At 53.0% G+C, this 22,128-nt stretch overlaps 1 protein-coding gene across 2 annotated transcripts in view; it reads right to left on the bottom strand.

The window, feature by feature from the left end:
* Nucleotides 1–21,995, bottom strand: part of DDX31 (DEAD-box helicase 31) — a 63,541-nt gene extending 41,546 nt beyond the window's left edge. For both annotated transcript variants that reach the window (XM_054689214.1, XM_037492930.2), the window contains exons 1-13: nucleotides 21,918–21,995; nucleotides 17,399–17,655; nucleotides 17,215–17,290; nucleotides 16,239–16,282; nucleotides 15,183–15,253; nucleotides 14,232–14,296; nucleotides 9,219–9,263; nucleotides 8,085–8,126; nucleotides 7,257–7,321; nucleotides 5,700–5,819; nucleotides 5,486–5,592; nucleotides 4,255–4,490; nucleotides 3,450–3,626 (exon numbers count right to left, since the gene is read on the bottom strand). In XM_054689214.1, the coding sequence (XP_054545189.1) occupies nucleotides 3,450–3,626; nucleotides 4,255–4,490; nucleotides 5,486–5,592; nucleotides 5,700–5,819; nucleotides 7,257–7,321; nucleotides 8,085–8,126; nucleotides 9,219–9,263; nucleotides 14,232–14,296; nucleotides 15,183–15,253; nucleotides 16,239–16,282; nucleotides 17,215–17,290; nucleotides 17,399–17,655; nucleotides 21,918–21,995 (1,383 nt within the window). The remainder of the gene's footprint in view (nucleotides 1–3,449; nucleotides 3,627–4,254; nucleotides 4,491–5,485; nucleotides 5,593–5,699; nucleotides 5,820–7,256; nucleotides 7,322–8,084; nucleotides 8,127–9,218; nucleotides 9,264–14,231; nucleotides 14,297–15,182; nucleotides 15,254–16,238; nucleotides 16,283–17,214; nucleotides 17,291–17,398; nucleotides 17,656–21,917) is intronic.
* Nucleotides 21,996–22,128: the final 133 nt, after the last annotated feature.

Raw genomic sequence — 22,128 nt, 5'->3', positions numbered from 1 at the left:
TCGCAGCTCTGGCCCGGTGTCGGGCGGCAAGGGGTTCCCTCAAGGCTCGCTAAGACCAATGCTGTGCGGGCACGGCATTCAGAATGGCCCATGCCAGCAGCCAGGGAGGCTGAGCAGGCAGGTTCCCAACTGGGTTCTGGACAGCTTCCTTCAGAAGGATCCCAGAATGAAGAAGTACCTGCTTTCCCTAGAGAGCAATTTTTTTAAATATGAATTTTTAAAGGGCCTCCCTGGTGGCCTAGGGTTTAAGTCTCAGCACTACTACAGCATGAGTCTGATCCCCAGCTAGGGAGCTGATCCCACATATGACACAGCAGACCTCTCGTCTCCCTCGCTGCTCCCCTCAGCAGTGTCATTCAGTAAAATCTGCCTGTTCTGCTCCCCACTCTGTCTCTGGTGAATCCTCTCACACCCCACACCTCTAGCCTACACCCCGTTTCATTTCTTCTACACATAAAAATAAATGAACTTTTAAAAAGAACAAAAGGTTATAAAAACTATTTATTTTATGTGTTGAAAGCTGTAAGTCAAAAGCGGAAATCAGACCACATCAAGGCAAACCAGTACTGGCAACACGCAAGGGTTTCCACAGCCCTTTCCATGCAAAAACATCACCAGCTCTTACCACACTTGGGCAGGATGTAGACATCTTTCCATAGTGACAAATACCCCCAAGTCACATTGGCCCCCAAGACTTCAGTGGAATGGGTGCTTGTCACTGGGGGGATCCAGGTCCCACACTGGAGATGGACATTTCTATATAGCAATCATGCTTAATTACCCCCTTGAGATAAAATGCCAAAGATGGACTGGCAGGAGCGTGCCCAGGGCACACTTCAGAGGGTGCTGAAAACATGGCATCGCCAGCAGTTGAGACATGGCTATGACCACGTTCAGCAGCAAGCGATATCTACCTAAGTACTAGAAATGTGCAAAAAAGAAAAGAGAAGTGGTCTCTCTTTCCATTCTGACAGAGCCACTACGCCGCTGCCTGGTTTCTCTGTCACCTCACTGGGACCCAGCGACCTCACTCAACATGGCGGACAAGGGCAACCAGCGAGGACCGAGAGCAACCCCACACCAGACACCGCCTGTACCTCACACGTCCGGACCTATCCTCCCAAAGCCCCTCTGAGCAGTGCTGTCAGCACCTCCAGTGCAGAGGGAGAAGCCGAGGCCCAGGGTCAGGTCTGAGTTATAGGCAGCACTGAATCCAAGCAGGGTACCATGTGCCCAAAGAGTCGGGCTCAGACCCTCTAATTAGAGCTGCACCTGCCTGGTGGGCCACGTGTTCCTTTTAAGGTTGGCTTTTAAAAGATGCACTGTAGGGGCCTTCCCTGGTGGAGCAGTAGTTGAGCACTGGGCTGCGAAGCTGCCCACAGCCTCTGCAGCACCGGTTCGATCCCCAGCTGCTGGCTAGGGTCCCACATGCCGTGCAGACCTCTCCTGCCGCCCGCTGCTCCCCTCAGTAGTGTATTTCTTCGTCAGTCTGCCTGTTCTGTTCCCCACTCTGGCTCTGGTGAATTCTCTCACCCTCCCGCGCTTCTGACTGTACCCAGTGCTTGTATAAATAAATAAATAAATAAATAAATAAATCTTAAAAAAATAAAAAAAGATAAAGGCTGCACTGTGGAATCAAAATCAGAAAAACTCAGGGAAGTTGACAAAAGCCAGCGAAACATCTTAAAGACTGGACATAATGTACTGAGCCTTGGGGTGAACCCCCCAACTCTTGACTTTCATTACACGATCATGCACCGTGTCTTAGGAGAAACTTGGCGACACTAAGGTCAGTCACCTCGGGAGGCCAGAGCAGGCCTGGGTGACAAGCCAGAAGGGACTGATCAGCTGAGTCTAGGCCAAGACACTGAAGCTCACTATTTACAAAATGAAGTACGGAGACAGCCCTTCCATCTGCTGCCCACGTCATGGGAGGGCGTGAAGGCTGAGTACCTAGCACAGCAGTGCAAGCAGAGTAGCAATGACTAAACTGCGGGAGAGCCCAACTACTCCTGAGAGACACAGTAAGGCACCCAACCTTTCCGGATGCTTCCTGCTGCCAGGCCTGGACTCAGCACCCTACCTGCATTAACTCATTGTCACAGCAACCCAAGGAAATACTCTATTAGGCCCAGTTGAGAGACGTGGAAACAGGCTCAGAGAAGTGAAAAGCATTCCCGAGGTCACACGGGCTATAAATGGCAGGCTGGGGACCAGCCTTCAAGCAGTCTCCCCTGAGCCCACGGCTGCTAGAAGACCACCCTATTGTAACTCGAGAGAACAGGTGGAAATAACTGTGGAATCTTTTACAGGATCTATTCAAACTCCTGGATCCTTCTGTGTCCACACCCAGCTGGTCTCCATCCTCAGACCAATGCTGCAGAGCACTCTGGTGAAGCAGCCCAGAGAATCAGGGAACCGAGACAAAAAGTCAGACCCCACAAACAGTACCGAAGCGGGGATCCTGAAGGCAAAACCAAGCATTTATCAAATCCACAAAGCCAGACTACTGGGGAAATTCTATACAGGACGACAGAGAGGAAGCTGTGTCCTTGATTGACCTTGGGCGAGCTCACTCTTCTAAAGGCTAGACTTGATAAACTTTAATGTTTCTCTAGCTCTAAAAATGTTAGACTTCTGAAAGCTGGTTCCAGGTAAACGTTATTCCGATTTCTGGCTTCCTTTCATGCCTCCTAGTTCTCCAAGCTGCTTGGTAACCTCTCTTCTAGGACAAGATGGCTCCTGCTTCCAAGCCCTGTTTGTCCTTCCTTTCACCACCCCAGAGAGCTCACCTCATGCTACACTATGCCCCGATGCCCTAATGGATGGCCTAGTTTCAAGTAGTAAAATGGGCAGCAGCTCAGTACCTAAAACAAAGGGAACGTTATTCTCTTCTTCTTAAACAAAAATATTACCCAGAGTTGAGACATAACTGAGACCCTGAAGCCCCTTTGATGCACGGTGCTCGCTCCCAAGCACAATGCTAAGAGAGCGAGCGCTGTATCTTGTTGACAAGGACAGCAGTCGTGCTCAGCAGTACCATATGGGAGTCACAATTTAGCTCCATTAATGCTCTTAATTTGAAGACATCAAGCCCTAATTACACACTGGGTACTAAAAAGGCAAAACCCTTCCCTGGTGCCAGCTACTTAGTGGTACTCTGTTGCCTTAACAGCTGGCTGAGGTAGAGTCAGGCCAAGCCCAGCCTGTGAGCTCTCTCAGGTGGAAGAGACCAGCTCCCGGGGCTAGCGATCAGGGACAATGCCTCCCTTTGCCTGCCTTGCCACAAAGTGGACTTTTCCCGTTCCCGTAGGCTGCCTCCACCGGGCTCATTCTGCCCTAGACCCGTGAGGTCTGTGAGGGAGGCCAGAGCTAGCTCTAAAGACAAGCTCAAGTTCACGGGCCCAGGGCGGCTCCATCCTGCTCGCGGGAAGAGGCGCGGCGCTCACCTCCTGCTCCAGGGCACCGTGTAACCGGTAGAATTTTAACCTCGCAGCTGCAGATGGCAATGGCCCTGAGTCCGGGGCCCCTGAGAGGCTTGGGAGGGTCTGCACGAAGAGGATGTAGTGGAACTCCACCAGTTCACAACTTGACAAAAAGATAATCATCTTCTGATCCTCTTCAAACTGTGGACGCAAAATGGGAAAACAGTCACACACTCGTAAGATGAGGTGACACTAAAACGAGTGCATCTCTAAAACACATCGTCACGCTGCACCATCTCGGAAACACAGGTAACAGATGGCTTGAGTTATTTTTAAAAATAAAACTGCTACTCCACGCTACAAAGAGCGCAGGAAAGGAAAATGACATCGCCATCACCTTGAAAGTTTCCCCTATCTGAGAAAAAGAAAGGCACTTGGAGAGAAGGGACGGGTCCGCTCTGCCCCAGCACTGGGCTGGGCTCCCCACACTGGGCCACCGGCTCATACTCTGAGGGGCCAGGGCCCTTCCACCTACTGTTCCCCCATACACCAAAGAGCGCATCACAGACTCGAGCACCAGGTCCTTTAAAAAACAAGTGCACAGGCCCATCTGCCTGGCCTCCGCTGCCCACGTGGTGCCAGCAGCAGTCCCAGGGGGCCAGCACGGCTCTAACTCCACACCACGCTGGAAGTGCTCGCTGGGACGACCTTCACGGGCGCACCATACAGTGTGGGAGCAACTCTCTGCCATGTGCCTCCACTCTCCAACCCAGTGTCCGACCCAGAAACAGGCACTTGCCGGGGTCACGAGGGCCAACCTCAAGCCTACCTGGCATTTCTGCAGGATGAAGGCCGCCAGGCAGACGAGCCTGAGTTTGCTGGGAACCAACACCACGTGCTGGTCAAGGCTCACGGGGATTGCAAAGCCGGCCTGCTGGTCCCCAGCCGGTGCAGGACAGGCTGCCGGCATCGCTCTGTCCCCGCAGGTAGATGGGGCGCCGCTGTCATCCTGGACAGAAATACTGACTGGGTCATGCAGACTGATATTGGCCAGCCGGGTGACGCCTGGGATCAAGTGAGAAGGCACAGGAGACATCAGGCACAGATGGAAAGAAACTCCAGAAACTTTTGAGGATGGACTTCCTATTCGAAGTCAGTCCATCCTCCAGCCAGTCCATCCTCACCAGTCTTTCTAAGCTGATGCGCGCAAGACCCTCAAGAGGACACGTGCAGATGCCTGCACCAAAAAGGGCTCCGTGGTCCACAAAGTGCTGAACCCCCCCACTAGCGGGCCTGATGGACACTTCCACGGGCTTGGGGCTTTACTGTGCCGAAGTGCACCGACGTGCACCGACGTGCACCTCTCTCCAAGAGGAGGAGCTAAAGCATGCCATTCCCAAACCCTCTGGGTCACAGCACCCCTCTTCAAGGACTCTCTTATAACGAGTGTCTCTGGGAACACCCCCACAGGCCCGCCGTGGGTCACGGAGCAGCAGCCGGCGTGTGCACAGCGACGTGCCAGTCAACGAGCAGGCCAGCCTCGGACACATGACGCCGCAGCCCGCAGAAGGCGCGCCAGGCAAGGGGGACGCGTGGGCAGCCCTCTTCCGCCCTGCGGCCCCAGCTACAGAACGGACAAAACTGTCCGTCTTGCGAGGGCGGAGAGACAGAAGTGAGCTCAGGCTGTTGCCAAGGGTCACATCTCTTCAGGAAGGGTGAGCACTGCGCTGACGCTGCACCCGGCGAAGCCCCCGTCAGCTGGGTCCCCCGCGCCGCCTCCGGCTCCCGCAGCTCCACGGCCGTCCAACCTCCTGGGCCCACGGGGCTGCTGGGGCTCAGCCCCTCCTCGTCCCCTAAACCTGGTGTGGACACCAGCTCCCGTCTGCCCCTTCTCGCTCTCCCATGCCCTGGGGACACAGCAGGGTCTTGGGAGGCGTCTGGAAAGGCAGTCCCTAGGGATACCCTGGTGGTCTCTCCACACCCCTTGGTGGTCGAGAACCACCGCTGGCAAACGATGCAGGTCAGGCCTTGGACCTAAAGGTCACTTCTTTTCAACTCACCTTCTGTGAGCGTCGCCGACAGCAAGACATTCTGTCGCTTCTGGCACTGGGCATTCAGAGCATTGAGTATCACCGTGACATCCTTTTCAAAACCCAAATCCAAGATTCTGTGGTTTCAAGAGAAGGAATTTTATTCCACGTGTGACATAAACATGCCATGTGGGCCACAAGAGCTGCAAGGAGGGGCAGAAACTGCTCCCTGGATGAGGCTCACCTGTCAGCTTCATCCAGAATCAGCCACTGTATCCGACTAAAATGAATGTTCTTTGTGGATTTTATATGATCCACCAGGCGTCCAGGAGTTGAGATAAGGATATTTATTCCTTTGCGGAGTCTGTTTAAAATCACACATCATAAAAGAAAGTAAATCAAGTGAGGCTGGCCGCCTGGAAAACAGGGACGTGGCAGAGGCAGAACCAAAGCACACGGCTCGGAGCCAGACGCCGCACGGCAACACTGGGCACCAAGGTGGTGTGAGTTCATTTTCCTCTGAAATGTCTCTTCCCCAGAGTGCAACTATCAAGATCTGAAGTTATGTGAAAATCATAAAGCCTTAACGTTGAAAGAAATCCTTATAATCCAATGTCCTTTTCCTCATCCATATTCTTTCAAGAACATTCCAGACAGACGGTCCTCTAGCCTGTTCTTCACAGGCTTTTACCTGAATACATTGTCAGGCCTATATGTTGTCAGAGCCAGAACCTTTTTCTTATACTGAATCCTTTTGCAACTTCTGTGCAATGGACATAGCTCTGTCCATCCCATATGCTCCAAACATCTTTTACCCCATTACTCCACAATAACAATAGTCCCCAATTTTTAACTGAGTATACTTTCCAGGTTCCCATGCAATTAAGAATGGCCATGTGTCTATAGCCCAGCTCCAGGGTGAGTGGATAAAGGGAATACGTAACCCTACAAGTCCTTTAGAGAGAGGAGGTACGATTATCTTTGTCCCTGTTGGCAGGAAATCAGCTACAATGGTGAGAGCTCCAGAAACGATCTAACACTACGAGGTAATCTTAAAAATGGAAGCCTTACTCAGTGGCACAGAAAGATGAAAGGAGGAGCCTGGGTCCATACAATGGAGGACCATGCCAGGCCTGGACAGGCTACTGTCAGGTTTTCAGAATGTAAAATAAAAATAAAACTTCCATATTGTTTGTGCACTGCTCCTTGTTATTGATGGATGAATCTAACCCTAAGAGGTATGTACTCCTCAGTGACAGACTACACACACAGCTGGTGTTACTAACGAGTATTAAGCTATAAGATAATGAATGTGTTTTCAAAAGAAAGCAGCGAATTTTGGATTTACTTGTTGCAATTATTCTTCACTGACAACCATTACCAGTCCTTACAGAATTAGGAATCAATGTATTTGGGTATAAAATGTAAGATGCAAAGCAGCATGTAAGTTTATGATCTTAGTTTTGTAAAATCAAACAAAACAGCATCCCAAATTCAGAATGTATGTAAAAGGAAGTCACCCTGAGATGTCTTCTGAACAGGGGGGCTGCAGGGTGCTGGGGTTTAAAGGTAAAGGGCATTGTCAGTGACCACCCCAGTCCTTGCAGGTTCATCACTGTTTTGAGAAACAGCACTATCAAAAGGTGACCACACCCTGCTGACTCAATCTGGCCCCACACGCTGGGCCTCAGAGGCAGATCTCAGACAAGGCGCTCTCCAGGTGTAGAAGGAGCAAATGGGATCGAGTAGGAAGGCAGGACAAATTCTAAAAAGAATCAACAACAAACCAACCTCCCCCTACCTGGCTTTTTCTGATTTTCTCTTCTCTCCTCCCATCAACACTCCGGGCACAATCCAGGTAAATGGCTAGAGAAAGACATCAGACCAAATTAATGCAAAATCCCCACGCTGAAAACAGAGACGAAGTCTAAGTTCCTTTTCCTTTAAGAAGCTGAGCTTCCCAGGAGGACCCAGGCGCCCACGAAGAGGTGCCACCACACAGACACCACGGCCACCCCAATGTCACCATCAGCATTGACTGAATTACAGTCGCCTAACTAGCCTCCAGCGCAGGGCGAGAAGAAGGTGCCTTTTTAAGTGATTCGGGGAGCTTCTCTGCCTTTCCCCGTGGACCCTGAAGGGAAAACACATTTCAATAAGCCTATTGCTTTTTTTTCTTCCTGGTTAAGAGAAAACCCAAGCACAAGCCTTCCCTGCTCTCTACGCTGGGTAAGAGGAAGATGGATTCTCGATCTAATCTGCTCGGTTGGCAGGCTTGGGCTCTGCCTCCTCTCTCTTCTCACTCAAACACACCCTACCTGCAGCTCTTTAAGTTACTTTGCCCTCGGTCATCTTAAGGTTGCACCTGTGAACCTCTGCATGTGGCTGCTCGTGACGGTGATGAGCAGATTATAGGAGTTTAAGCCCAGGAAACCCGAGTAAGCTAGCTAAGCCAGAAATCAGCCGCTATTAAGGTTTGATCAGATCGTACTGGGAAGAGCAGAGACATCCGGGGTAGAGGGAAATGACAGTAATGTCTTGCTCTTTGAAAATAAAGACAAGACAGTGGTATATTTCTTTCCTTAAAAGTCAGAAAAAAACACAAAACTGAACTTATGGCTTGCCTTACCTTCAGCAGCTTCTGGACAGTGTCAAAGCTTTGGAGAGCCAGCTGTAAATATTAAAGTTACAGATCATGAGCAAAGTCCTTTCTTCTCTTTAGATTTTTTTCACTTAGACAATGGAAAGTGCTTAGGATCCAAATGTGGATCTCACCTAGATTTAAGAAACAAAAAATCCTATACACAGAATCTACGGGAAAAATCCTATTTGGGGAGTGCGGGCAGAAGCATCACATTCATTTCCTGACAGGCACAAAAATAGTGTTTTGTGCTCCCTCTGCTGGCTCAAATTCCCAGAGAGCCACACTGACAAAAATGGAAGAAAAGGAAACAAAGTCGACCTGAATTTGGCTCTTAGAAAGAGAAAGAACAGAAAAGCTCAAGGGATAAACTGGAACAGTGACACGACAGGTTCACCTTTGGGGACGTAGCTGTAAAGGTGTAGAGACAGCATCCTCGGAACATGCAAGAGAGGAGCAGGGCAGAATGTGAGGGGGCCGCTCCCCGTGCTTACTAAGGGAAACACCCGAACCCACAAGCCAGTGGAAACCAGAGAAAGTGAAAATTCGGTGGAGGTTAAAACTCTCAACCACTATGACAAAAGCTCGCACGCAGCCCTTCACACACGGAGATGCACAGACTCCACGTGCGTCGTATTCACGCAGCATCCCAGGAGGTGGCAAGTTTGCCGCCGTAAACACCCCCAAAGCCTGGATGCCCCCCCCACTGGGCTGAGCTGAGAGGGCACCACAGGGGCTGAGCTGCAATGCCCGTGGCCATGATCAATTCTTGGTAAGGGGAGAGATAAGCACTTGCTGTAGGAAACAGCATCATCTGGAATTGCCTCCAGGGGCAGATAAAATCAGATAGAAGAGACCCACCAAGAGAGAAGCTTAACTTAAAAATTTTAAGCTTAAGTTTAAAGTTGCTGGTATAGCGGCGTGTTAAAAAAACATCGAAAAGTCCATTTTGGATTAGGTCTCATTCATTTTTCATTAAGCTGAGCAACAAAAAGTACAAAGTATAACTTTAATTACACAATATTATACCTCATGTCACAAAACATAAAAGGTGAAACCACTTTTAAGTTCAATAGAAGGTTACCAGAGGCACTTGCTTAAAATTGTCCCAAAAGCGCTTACCTCTCTCGTGGGCACCAGCACCAGGGCGTAGGGGCCATCGCTGCGCTGGAGACACAGAAGGAGAAAGGTGCTGTGAGTGAGTTGAGCAAGGTCAGCAGAAGGCAAGTCAGGACAGCCACCCGCAAAGGCTCAGATGCAAGCCCACAGGCAAAGGGAGGACATGCAGCCCCTCACCGTGGTGGAGCGCGGCCCTAGGGACTCTGGCCCGGGCAATCGGACAAGAGAAAGAAGCACATGGAAACCTGGAGAGAAGGGGCCACAGCCTCGCTACCAGAGAGCATTTTATACTGGGCGGGGGAGAACCTTAAAAAAATCAATTAAAAATCTGTTACTAAAGATAATTTAGTCAAATAGCTGAATGCAAAATTAATCCTGAAAAATCAATAGGCTTCCATCATGGAACGTTAGAAAATAGATTGGAGCACTTACAATACCAACAAAAAGTTATAAAGAATAAACCTTATAAAATGTGTATGACAAAAATTTTAAAACATCTCTGAAGGACATAAAATAATATTTGAACAGAAAGATGTATCTTGCACTTGGATAAGAAGACTTGGCATTATAGTAAAGCTAATTACTCTTAAGCCAATTCATAAATATAATGCAATTTTTTTAAAAAATGCCACAAATACATCTATATGTATACGCAAAATATATAGTATCAGGCAAACTGATTTCCAAGCTTATATGAAATGTAAATGTGCGAGAATAACCAAGACATTTCTGAAAACATGTTAAAACAGTTAAAAGTAAAAGTGTCAATAACTTGAAATGAAAAACATCTTTTGATACCAGCACATGGAGATGACAATAGTCAACGGAGTACAGAACAATCAAATACATACAGAAATTTAGGGAAGAAAATAAGGACCATTTTATATTAGTAGGGAAGATGGATTATTCAAAAGTCCTTTTAGGAAAAATAAATTCAGAAAAATAAAATCAGAATTACGCTGGCTTTTCTATAGATGGCATAAAACTCAAAAACAACAAAATACTGATTAATTTTATTAAACAAAAGATACAATTTTCAGAATGGAAAAGAAACATCGTTTTAAACAACATCAAGAGCTAAAGGACAAAGTGGGGGGGAAACAGGCCACACAAAACGAAGGGCCAGGTCCCTGAGCTCACACGGAGGCCTACACTTCAATTACAAAATAGAAATTGAAAGACAACAACTCAGATAGAAAGATGGGAAAATAGGCAACGTACAGAGAAATGCAAAATGTGACTTGTACACACATGAAGATGCTTAATTTTACTTCCAAGAGACATTCAAATTGAAACTACAACACGCCAACCTTCCCCTGTCCGGAGGGCCAAACCCCATGGCTGACTGCGCGAGCGAGGGCGTGGGCAGGCAGGAACGCTGCATTGCTGGTGGGTGTGCAAACTGGTAAGATCCCTTTAAGGTCACTTTTGGCATTATCCACCCAATGAAAAGGCACATTCCATTCATGGTGATTTCTCTCAAAGTCACACGCACAGGCGGGCATGAAGAGCTAAGCATAAGATGCCTTTTATAGATTGCAGATAGAACAGCAAAATACTGGCCACAATGTAAACCCCACCCAAGAGGGTCAGGCCCGGACAGAAGCGCGTGCAGGTGAGCACCAGGCAGCCAGCGAGCAGAGGGCAGGTGAGGCCGGCACCGAGCTGAAACTGACCCGGAAGACACTAGGTGTGCGAGAGAAAACATCACCCCTGACAAGCAGCCATTTCCACGTCAAACCAAATGAAGGAGAATCTGAAATTATGGGGGTCAGGGACCCTGCATACTCACATTTGCTTTACGTGAAAATAATATCCCTGGAGGCCAGACAAGGGCCAGGGCACCCTGAGGGAGGCTGGGCCCCTGGGGGCGGGGTGGGAGAATGACTTATTCTCGGGACTCTCCTGGATCAGAAAGTTGTAACAGTACTAACAACAACCAGCAAAGGAAACAAAGTAACCTGCTAAAGGCCTGAAGTGGGGCGTCCTGTCCCCAAGTGCTCAGGCCCCTGAAGGAAGCACAAGGACGCCAGGGCAGAAGCCAGGGCCCCCCTGGCTGCAGATTCAATTACAGGTCGGGTTTTCACAGGAGACATTTACCCACCAGGAGAAAAGGATTTGGAATTCAAGCTGGAGTCGCGGAGCCCAATATCAGCTTTGTGAGGCTGAGCTGAAGCCCGGGGAGGAACAGTAAACATGTCAGTACAGCATTCCGGCACCGCACTAGGAGGTTCTGACATTTCAAACGGTGTTACTACACAGCGGAGAAGAAAGCAAATCAGTTCCTCGCAGGCAGAGCGAGTGAAGAGGATGGATGTGATGATAAAAAATCAGAGCCAAAATAACAGAGGCAGCGGAAACACAGAAGACACCTGTTCCCGTCCACCCTAGAGTAATTTAAGACTGCTGGGCGCCTCGAATGCGCTGCTCCCTCCACGAGCGCTTCTTCTCAGGTCAAATCACTTTACGATCACCTGGACGGGTCTACACTGAGTATTAGTTTAAATAAGTGAATATAATCCGGGCGTGGAAAAACGGTTCCACAGACTATTTCAATCTTCAAAAGGATGAGCTATTACTGACATTAAGAAGTGTTTGAGCAAATAAAAGCAACTCCATTATGGCTGAGGTTCTGGATATGGCAACGAATCCATCAGCAGCCCTTCACACTAGCATGTGGCGGGCGGATGCCGGTGCCAGGTCACAGGAGATGAGCTGGTGCCCCTCCAGGTGCCACTTCCCTGCTGTCAACCCTCACTCAGGGGCTCACTCGGGGCTCACTCAGTCTTCTTGGTGGTGTGGGAGCTGGGCACTCGCGACACAGTGGAGGGAGCGGCGCAGGGGATGAAGTGATTCACCAAAGTCCACGGAGGCCAGGGTGGGAGCAGAGCGCCCCGCCCTGGCCATGAGCTCGCCTCGCTCACCCCCAGCCAGGATCTACAAACACGCGGCCAGGCCACAGCCCACAACCGTTTCACTCCAATCTCCCCAAACTCCCACTTCGCACGAGACAGAGACCTTTACTAGCAGAGGGTCTCCTGGAGCAGAGGAACGACACTTCACCACATTATCATTTTCTCTCCTTTACCTGTAGGAATTACCTCCCTGTGAAGTGCCTAAAGGCAAGAAAAATATCAGCCACCTGGAGGAAATAAAATTCCTCACTTATCTTCCTCAGAGAAAACCAGCATTAGTAGTTTGATCAATATCTCTGCCATCTCTGCATGCTTACACACACACACACACACACACACACACACACACACACACACACACACGGACGATTCATGGCGTGGAGTCACATCATCTACACTGCTTGGTAACCCTCCTTTCAATCCACAGCAACAGAGAACAAATGGTAAATTGAAAAATGTCACTTTTAATGGCTATGCAGGAGTCCATCATTTGGATGATTGTTTTTTTTTTATTAATTCAAAATTATTTAAAGTTAAATAACTTCCAACTTACATAAAGTTGGACGAAGAGTACGAAGAGCCCCCTGGCCCTCCCGGCGCCTCTGCATGGTGTGGGCTCTCAAAACCACAGGCCAGTGAGCCAGGCCGGGAAATCAACACAGACGCGACACTACAACTACAGATCTGATTCGAATCCCACTCACTGACCTGCCGCGGCCCCTCTTCAGCGCAGGACCGAGGGAGGTCCTCATGCCGCAGGGAGCTGGCACCACCCTTCACCTCTGTGAGTCTGGGGGCCCTTCGCAGTTGCCCTTTGTGACCCTGTGCTTTTGGAGAGCACTGGCCAGTTACTCAGTGCTGAAGGTCCCGGAACCCAGGCCTACCTGATGTTCACTTGTGATTAAATTCAAGTTACACAGTTTGGCAAGGAAACCGTGGAGGTGACGCTATCTGCCCCGCGCGCGCCCTCCCTGCCAGCACACAAGGGCCATGTGTCTCGTACTGGGGGCACCAACTCTGATCCCTGGGTGAAGGCGGTGAGAGCCAGGCTCCCCAGTGCGAAGGTGCTGCTTCTGCCTCCATGGTTAAGAGGCACTGTGTGGGCAGCATCCATGAGGCTGTGTAAATACCCCTTCTCATCACACTTCCACGCCTGTGACGGCTCACGCCTGACCGCAGCACTGCAGCCCGTGCCATGTGCGGGAGTTCCAGGTCCCTCACTCCTGGCCCGACCAACAGGGCTTCTACCACACGAAGGGCTTTCTCTTCTCCCCACGCGGTTGCTTACTAACTCACTTCCATCAGCCTGCACACACGGAGGCGGTTTCAGTCTGCGGGCACTGACCCAATACTGTCATAACCGTCCCGTCGCCTGAGTGCCTGGCAGGCCTGGCACACTTCTGACTCTAGGTGCTCCCGTGCAGTCATTAGCTCATGTTGTCTGTTCTGGACACCAATCTCACTTCCTATTTCCGACCCCACCATTTCCTCTCAGCTGAGAATAACCAGGGCTGCATGTATTTGTGGGGCTCCGGGCTGGGTTCTGAGGTGATGTCTACAGAACACCGCAACTAACAGGGTCCCTAGCTCCCAGAGGACACGCGGGCTGCAATTCTGCCCCCCTGGTCCAGGCACGAACTAAATGCTTCACAACCAAAGATGGATGCTACACACGAGGCACAGAGCCGGCAGGCTCCCCAGCCGGGCCCATTCTGCAGCAGAGCACGCTGCTGGAAACACGACGCTCGGCCCTCCTCGCCGGTGCACGAGGAAGCTCGGTCTCTGGAGCCAAACAGAAGCGGGGAGGAACCCAGTTCCACAGCCATCACGAGCTCCTTAACTTCCCCAAACCTCCATTTTGGGGCCTACGGGGGCAAAGAGGCGGGAAGGATTCAGGAAGGTCGCAGGCACAGCCCACAGCGCAGTGTCCATCCCACTCCAGACGGCCTTTCCCGAGATGCAACGTGCGCAAGAAACACGCGCATTACAGAGGTGAGAAGGCCGTGCTGAGTGAAAAGGGACTCGATGTCCACTCGCTCCCTGCTCCACTGTGCAGCTGGGTGACGCACCATGCACAGCAACAGAAGCGCCTCATACTCACTTGTATCTTTGCTTTCATTGCTTGAAGGGACTGGACCACAGGGATGCAATACGCAAGAGTTTTACCTTTTAAAAAAGTACAAAAGCAATTAAAATGACAGCCTCTGTAGCCGGAAGAAAGCAGGGAGGGAAGGGAGGGACTCCACGACCTCGGGAGGCGCCGGTTTCGGGAGGGAAGGCAAGTGCGCTCACATGTCCGAGGGGGAAAAGGATTCACCTGCCCGCCACTACGCAGTTTTGCTCTGCAAATTCAGCTCTAGTAGGAAACCTGCAGCCTCAGTCCCTTTAGCCACCTAGGAAGGGAGTCATGACCCACCTCCCAGATGACATAAAAGCTCAACCTGATAACTGTCTCTAGAAGCCAGAAAATTCCTTCTCGGAAGTCGCCCTTAACCTCTCAAATGAGCTTCAGCAGTCAGGGACGTGTCCTCTGTGCTGCTACCGTGAGCAGGAGTCGGTCTGAAGCCCGTGTAGCCGCTGAAGGCCAAGGATAAACCAGAACTTCAGGCTGCCATGCTGTGAGTGTTGGCCGGCTGAGGCAGGGAGCAGCGCTGACTCCCACTGAGGGTGTACGGCGGTCGCAAAGCAAGTCCAGACTACTCTGGAGCGTGACAAAAACAGCGTTCCATGTCCAAGCCAAATGCCTGGCCTCGGATCAGAGTGCCCAGTCAGAGCTGTATTTTGATACAGAAGGTACACGCCCTTCCCCAGCCGGAAGGAGGGGGGGCAGGTCAGTCCTAGGGGCGGGGCGGGGCAAAGCAGGAGACAGGAGGCTGCCTCCAAGGAATGAGCGTAGGCCTTGACTATACTCCCTGTCCGGCTCTATCCCCTACGCCCTCCTCTCCCTGGTGAACAAGGGTGCGCTCACTAAAAGCAGGCAACTAAAAGCAGGCACGGCTTTCCCTCCCCCCACCAAAACAAAGCGGCCCCCACAGACACAGCGCACACTGACCTGAGCCCGTCTGGGACCTCACCAGGGCATCTCGACCTCCCAGCAACACGGGGATGCTCTGCTTCTGCACACTTGTGCCGGCAAAAGAAAGAAAACACATTTATCTATATCGCTTGCCTGCCCCCCGCCCCCCCACCCCAACCAGCCTGCACAGAATGCAAAGGCCCCGCACTCTGGTCTATCAGCTGCCACAGAGACGAGGTCTCAACATTCAAGTGACGGTGCTGAGAGACTTTGACAAGTGGAAGAATAAAATCTCTGTTAGATTCTGGAACTTAAGCTAATTAAACTAATTAAGAGAAAAAACAAAACAGGCTGAGGGCAACCTGGAGCTACCAGGAAAGCACGCCGCAGCCCCAGCTCTGTAAGAGGGACGCGACACACCCGCCGTGAGGCAAGAGCCCCGCACACAGGAGCCAGAGGCAGGCAGGAGCTGTGGAGCTGGGCTGGAGCGGCTCTCTTCTCCAGAAAACCAGGACTGGGTTGCCATGCACGCACCAAGCTGTGCGTGGACCCACAACCACTAGCGCAGCGGTGAGGGTCCTTGTTTCACTCACTATTCCTATCAGCTGCGCTCCAGGTACGCAGCAGCTGCTGCTGGCACGCAGCAGCACGTTCTCTAGAGGAGGAAGGCCGCCTCGCACCACACTCTGTGCTCCACGGTACATAACTTTTCAGCGCTCGCTACACCCGCGGGGTACCCACTCCTGCCTGCTAGGGGAACTCTAAATTCTGACTGCTAAGAAATGGGATGATGAATTCTCTATTCCGGCAAGCTACTTGCCAGCAAGCACGGCTAGCAGTGGGAGCCTATGGGTACCGAGAGCAGCTCAGGAACCAGAGAGAGGTACGGCTTCGGGCTGAGAGCAGGGCTCCCGGCCTCTCCTTTTAAAAGCCAGGTTTGCCGAGAAGCTCAGGGACAGTCGAGTCCTCATGGCCAACAGCGGGGCCCTGCTTGCCAGTGCCAAGACAACATGGGCTCTGTCCCACACGGCTGTTCAGATCCCTCCTGCTTACACCTGCTTAACAGAATCCAAACTGGCCTGGAACGCCTACCTGGTCATACTGGACATTTTTAAGACCGTATTTATCGTGGAAATCTAAAAGAGAAAACAAAAAATTCTTTCCTTTATCATCTTTTTGGTACAAATATGTTTAATGCAAATAAAGATGCAAAAAGGGGCAAACTACTGGGATGAAATTGATTAGCATCATCAAATCAAGTTCCTCCAACCCAGGGGTTCGCAGCTGGGGGTGGTCCTACCGCCCAGCCCCAGGACATGCGGCAAAAGTCTGGAGAAACCGCTGGGAGTCGCCACCGGGGGCGCAGATGCCACTGGCACCAAGTGAGAGGCACAGACATGGCTACAACCTCCAGTGCACAGGGGGGCGGAGGCACCCACCCCCGTGTGCACAACACCGAGGCTGAGAAACGCTGCTCAAGCCGGAGGTGAGAAAACAAGCTTCAGCAACCCAGCCCCAAGGAGTAGGTAAGCGATGATGGCACGAACAAAGGAAATCCAGACGCCCCAAAAGCGAATGTATTTTCCTCTCCTTACTAATCGTTAAGCCTGGAAAGCTCGTTGGTGACGAACGCACAGGTGTCCATCTGTCTGTGAGGGCGGCGTGTTAACAAAAGCCGCCTCCTGCTTCCCGTCTCTCTAGCTGCTCTGCCCCTTCGCGGCAGACACCAGCTCGGTTTCCTCACTGCGCTGCTGTCGCATCTGCCACTCAGCACAGCCTCGGTGTCACCTCTCTCCAGTGACGAGGAGGCTGTCCCAAAATATATTCAGTGAGGAAAGTGTTTCCATCTTTTAAAAATGGGTGGGGGGGAACCACGGGTAAGAGCACGGGACAGCAGGTAGCGTAAGCCTGCGCGCGCCCTGCAGAAGTTTCTCGGCCATCTCAGTTCATCCCGGCAACTTGGAACAGGAATAACCATGCTTTGATTTTTCTAGCTAGACTGGCGCTTCATAGACATACGGAATGAGTCAACACCCCCCAAAACAGGCTGCCGACCGGAGATACTCACTAAGTGTGGGTGGAGGTCCAGTTCGTGGAAGGCATCCGAAGTAAACACCTCCTCCTGCACCTGTGTGACCGCAGGTCTGCAAAGCATGAACACCCCCAGGCGTCAGGTGCGACCGACAGGGAAAAGGGCACCCGGTCTACACGTGATCCCTTTCGTTCCGACGAGGGTCTGCCCCCGGACATACCTGTCGAGTTCAGGGATTTCGGGGTTGTTCTTAAACAGAGATGAGGTCTTAACGCCGGCTCTCTGCTCGTGGCTTCTAGCACCCGCGCTGCCTGGAGGCTGCTGCTGACAAGATGCGCCCGGTGCCTCTCCCTTCAAGGTCTTCCGCGCCCCCCTAGCAGCGGCATTCCCGGCAGGCAGAGACCACGCCTGGCTCCTCCGCTTCGCTGGGGGAGCCTCACTGGATGCCTGGCATCTTCTCTTGGTGGCCTTTGCTGGCTGCATCATCCCCGAAAGGAAATAGCAACAAGAGGTGCATCAGCCCATGAAGACAGCGCCAGGAGCGGAGCCTGGCTGCGCAGAGAACCGCATCTCCCCGCAGGGATCATCAGGCCCAGATGCCACGCAGCACTTGAGGGTCTGCAAGCAGAGTCTCTGACTGGCTTTTCCAAAACCCAAACAAAGGACCCCACAAAATCCCAGCTCCTCCTCTACCAGACCTCACCATCCAGCTTAACTAGCAGCTCCGCCAAGAGGAGGGTGAGGATCAAGAAGGGAGAAACATTATTCGGGTTCCATGTGAACAAACGGAGCCTGCTCCTAGGGAAGAGAGGCTGCCTGGTGGCGGGTGCCCCGAGTCAGCCCGCGGGCCTGGCAGCCCACGGACCCGAGAAGAACAAGGGGAAATAAATCTTGCTCCCGACAGACCCCACGGGTGACTACACCCGGGAGGCAGATATGCCCAGGAAGCGGAAATGCTCATTACCGCTCTGCCTCAGAGAGCTGGGAGCGCTGTCACGCCCCCTCAAGCTGCTCCCCCAGATTCACATGGCCGGGAGACAACCGCTCCTGGCCGTTTCCATTCCAAATGAGAATTCTGCTCCATCCATCACTTCCATTGCCATGATTTCCAGCCCTCCTTGCCTTGCAATCCCTGCCTGATGGGCAATCCGGCAACCGCAGACTACAAGGCTGGTACCTTCTCGCCTGTTGCTTCTTATTTCCAGAACATGAACGTGGTAAAGCGCCTCAGGTCCAAACTTCCCCCGGGAGATATAGCCCCTTCCTCTACCTGCTTTGGCCCTCTCTCCCCCCAGCACGAGAATACAGAAACATCTGGCAGCAGCCAGGGCTTGTTACGCTGAGTTGTGGCTTCTCCCGGAATACGAAACGGCGGTGGCTCCCGGGCTTCCACATCAGCACCAGCAGGTCGGACCCACCTCCAGGCACAAGGCCTCTGCTCCTGGCTGCCACCAGAATCCCCACAGCTGAGCGACTCAACAAATAAAGCTTCAAGTATTTAGTATTACCCAAGAGAGCACTAACCAATCGCATCTTACAAATGTCTTTTTTACAAAGTCCCGGGTTCATGAGTTTTCCGACTGAGGAAGAGACGAGGTGGTGCTCAGGTCTGCCAAACCACTTGCAAGACGGAGGGAAATGCGCCATCGGACCTGACTTACAGGACCCCGGACTCTGGGGCTGAAAAGGCCAAAGGCTACTCCCACCACACAGGGGTTTCCCATCACAGGCTCCCCCCCTCCCCCAGGGGCCCGCAACTGCTGTCGGCACAACCTCCTCCTGTTCTCCATTGCTCAAGGCAGTCCATTCTGGTCTTGACCAAATTCTAGAAGCTGGGGAGCTGTTTCTGACATTCAGGCAAGATCTACTTGCTGGAACGCCCACCCACTAGTCTGAGGCTTGCTTCTGCAGCAACACAAACTCACTTCCTCTCCTATGGATGCTCCTCATTCATAAAGCAATGCTTTCCCTCCTCCTTCCTCGGATTAAGTATTCCGACAGGACACAAACTCTAGATCCCTCATCATCCTGGTCACTCCATGCCCATGTCAACTTCTTTTAAAAGCAAGTACTAGAGTCCAGCGCAGTATTAGACAGGTTTTCTGCTGCTCTCAGGTTGAAACCCACTCTGTGCTGCAGAGCCCTCCAGAATCTGGCTGCGTTCCGCCTCAGCCTCGGCGTCACCTCTGCCCTCCTGGTCTTTACTTCCTGGAAAGCCCCTCTGTGCCCACCTCAGCGCCTTTGCACAAGTAGTCCCCACACCCCAGCCCCAGCCCCCACGTCGGCTGGCTGACTCGGACTCATCCTTCACAGCGAGACTTGGTGGCTCAGAAGAGCCTTCCCTGACCTCTCCCCCGGCAAGGAGGCTCCCCTCCTGGCTCTCCCACGCCCTTCTCCTCCGCAGCACTCAGTACAAACACAGGCACAACGTGGAAGTCATCACAGAGTGTCTGTCTTTCCCATTAGAAAGAAGCTCCACCAAGGAGCGGCCGTCTGCCCAGCACTGCACTGCAGCCCTCCCCGTGGGGCCGGCGTCTGCACAAAGTAAGTGCTCGTGAAATACCTGTAAGGTGACTAAATGACACACAATGGAAGTATCGCTCCCCGTGACCAGGACACCAGTCTGGTACCTGTTGGTTGGTTGTGCCCCCCACCCACACACCCCTCATGCCATCCTTAACAGCTCTCCAGCGGTCTGGCTGTGACGTCACGGAGCTGAGCGACGGGCACGCCCTTGAGGAGGCCACAGAACAGAGACACGATGTACAGCCGGAATCCAAGGCTCCGTCTGTACAGAGAAGAGGCAGGGCGCGGGGTTGCGGGAGCACAAGCTAGAGAAGAAACGCCACTGTGGCCTGCAGGGTTAAGGGGGGCAGAGCCGGGAGGGTGGCCCACAGTGGGCATCCGGGTCTTCTCAGAGTCAGCTGCACGACGTTACGCAAGGCCCGTCCCTCTGACTTGCTCCCATGCCTGTAACCGAGGGGACGACAGCAGGTGACCTCTAGGGCCCTAAGGGACTCGGGAGTCTGGGCGCCGGTCTCTGGTGTTGAGGAAGACTTCGAGCAGGCACTCCACGCCAGGAGGAGGCTAAGTCCTCACAGGTCCTGGAGTCACGCCACTTGACAAGCGTTTCAGACGGGAACACTGAGGCCGAGTCTGAGGCCATCTCCGGGCTCCGCCCAGGCTCCGACTCCGCAGCCAGGGCCTGACAATAACACTGTGGGCTCTAGAGCTGTTCTCTGGGAGGGAAAGCCACCAGAATGTCAACCGTCATCCCTGAGTATGGCTCTTATGGGTGAGTTTTTTAAGACTGCCTTCTGAACTTCCTGAAAGAAGTTTGTATGAACTTACTAATGCAAAAACCTTTCTAGAAAGAAAACATTCTGCACAGCATTCAAGTCAGCACCATCTAAGCCATGACGGTCTGTCCAAGTCCAGCATATTACCCCCTGGCTCCTGGCAACTTTGCTCAGCATACCCCCGATTCTCCACGCCACAGTCAAAAAAGTATCTGCACACGAGGCCGCGGCACTTGGCAGCACCACCACATCTCTGATACCCTCTGTCACAGGGGCTCGGCTGGCACACAGGCGCCCCGGGTGTCTCTTCCACTCAGGCAGCAGTGTTAGTGAGCACCTCTCCACACACACAAGCACCCCCAACGCAGCAACTCCATTACCCGAAATGGAGTCAATAGGACTTCACTTATTCTTTACCACTGGCCTTTCCTAACTGCCCTATGGGCCAGAAAACATAGTCTATGCATATTTTCACGCTCTCTTTATTATAACCTTAGAAAAAGTATAATTGATTGACCCCGTTTCACGAACAAGAATAGTAAGGATCAGAGAGGTGAAGTAACTTCCCGAAGGTGACAGAGCAGGGCTGGCCTCTAATCCCAGCGCTCTCCTCCTCCAAACCCCACCTGCCCAGAGGCTCCCACATCCCCTTCCACCCCACCCCACCCCCAAAATGCAGCCACAGCACTGGCTGCCAGAAACGCCTTAGTCCCAACCTCCGACTCCTACAGCTAATTATCAGCAAAGAAGCCAAGGAGAGAGTCCAGGCGTGGGTGTCAGCCGACCTGACCTCCAACCTCAGCTCAGTACACTCGCTGGCTAAACCGAACGGCCTGGGCCTTGGCAACAGATTTTTCCACGGGATCATGTGTTGCCTTCGAGAGGAAACGCACAAATCTTCCCTGGCCTGAGACGGTACTCCCAGTCGATGCAACTTGTGGTTTTAGGAGACTTTCACCCCTGCAGCCTCTTTTTCTAGGAGCAAACCAGGCATCCCCGCGAGCGGGCTTTCGGCTCAGGCTTGGGGGTCAGTGTAGGCCTCACCCCCCTCCCTGGGAGGGGGCGCCACCGAGGAGCGGCATTTTCTTCCCCATCACGCACGGAAGCCTCTGAAAGACGCGTCCAGACTCTCCGGCGTCGTCGTCCCCGACACAAGGGCGCTCGCGGCGCGGAAACGGGCCGCGAGGCTGAGGGACGTGGCGGGCCGAGGCCGGACCCACCCAGGGCAGCGCCCACCGCCACGGGCAAGGCCCCCCGCCCCCCTGCGCCCCCGCGGCCCGCTCCGCTCCCCCCGGGCGCGCGGGGAGGGCCCCCGCCCCGACACGTGCTCCTCCGCGGCGCCTCAGACGCGGGCCCGGCGCGGCCTCGCCGCCTCCCCGCGCGCTCGCGGGCCCCGCCGCGGCCAGGGGCAGGCCGCGCCGGGCCGGGGTCCGCACTCACCCGCCTCGCCGGGGCCCGGCGGGGTCTGGAGGCGGCGGCGCGCGGCTCGGGGAGCAGCGCCCCGTCGGCGGCGGCCATGGCGGCTGAGGCGCGGGCGCACGCGGGGCCCGGGACGGGGCACCGGCGCCGGCTCGGCGCGAGGACCCCGCGGGGGCCCGGGCCGGGGCCGCGAAGGACACGCGTCCCCGCCGGCGACGCTGCCTGAACGGCG

Source organism: Talpa occidentalis, unplaced genomic scaffold (assembly GCF_014898055.3).
Source record: "Talpa occidentalis isolate TD23 unplaced genomic scaffold, MPIMG_talOcc4v2.1 talOcc4.7, whole genome shotgun sequence".
NCBI classification, from domain to species: domain Eukaryota; kingdom Metazoa; phylum Chordata; class Mammalia; order Eulipotyphla; family Talpidae; genus Talpa; species Talpa occidentalis.
Note: the sequence above shows the minus strand (reverse complement) of the source record. Positions and strands in the feature narration are given on the sequence as shown.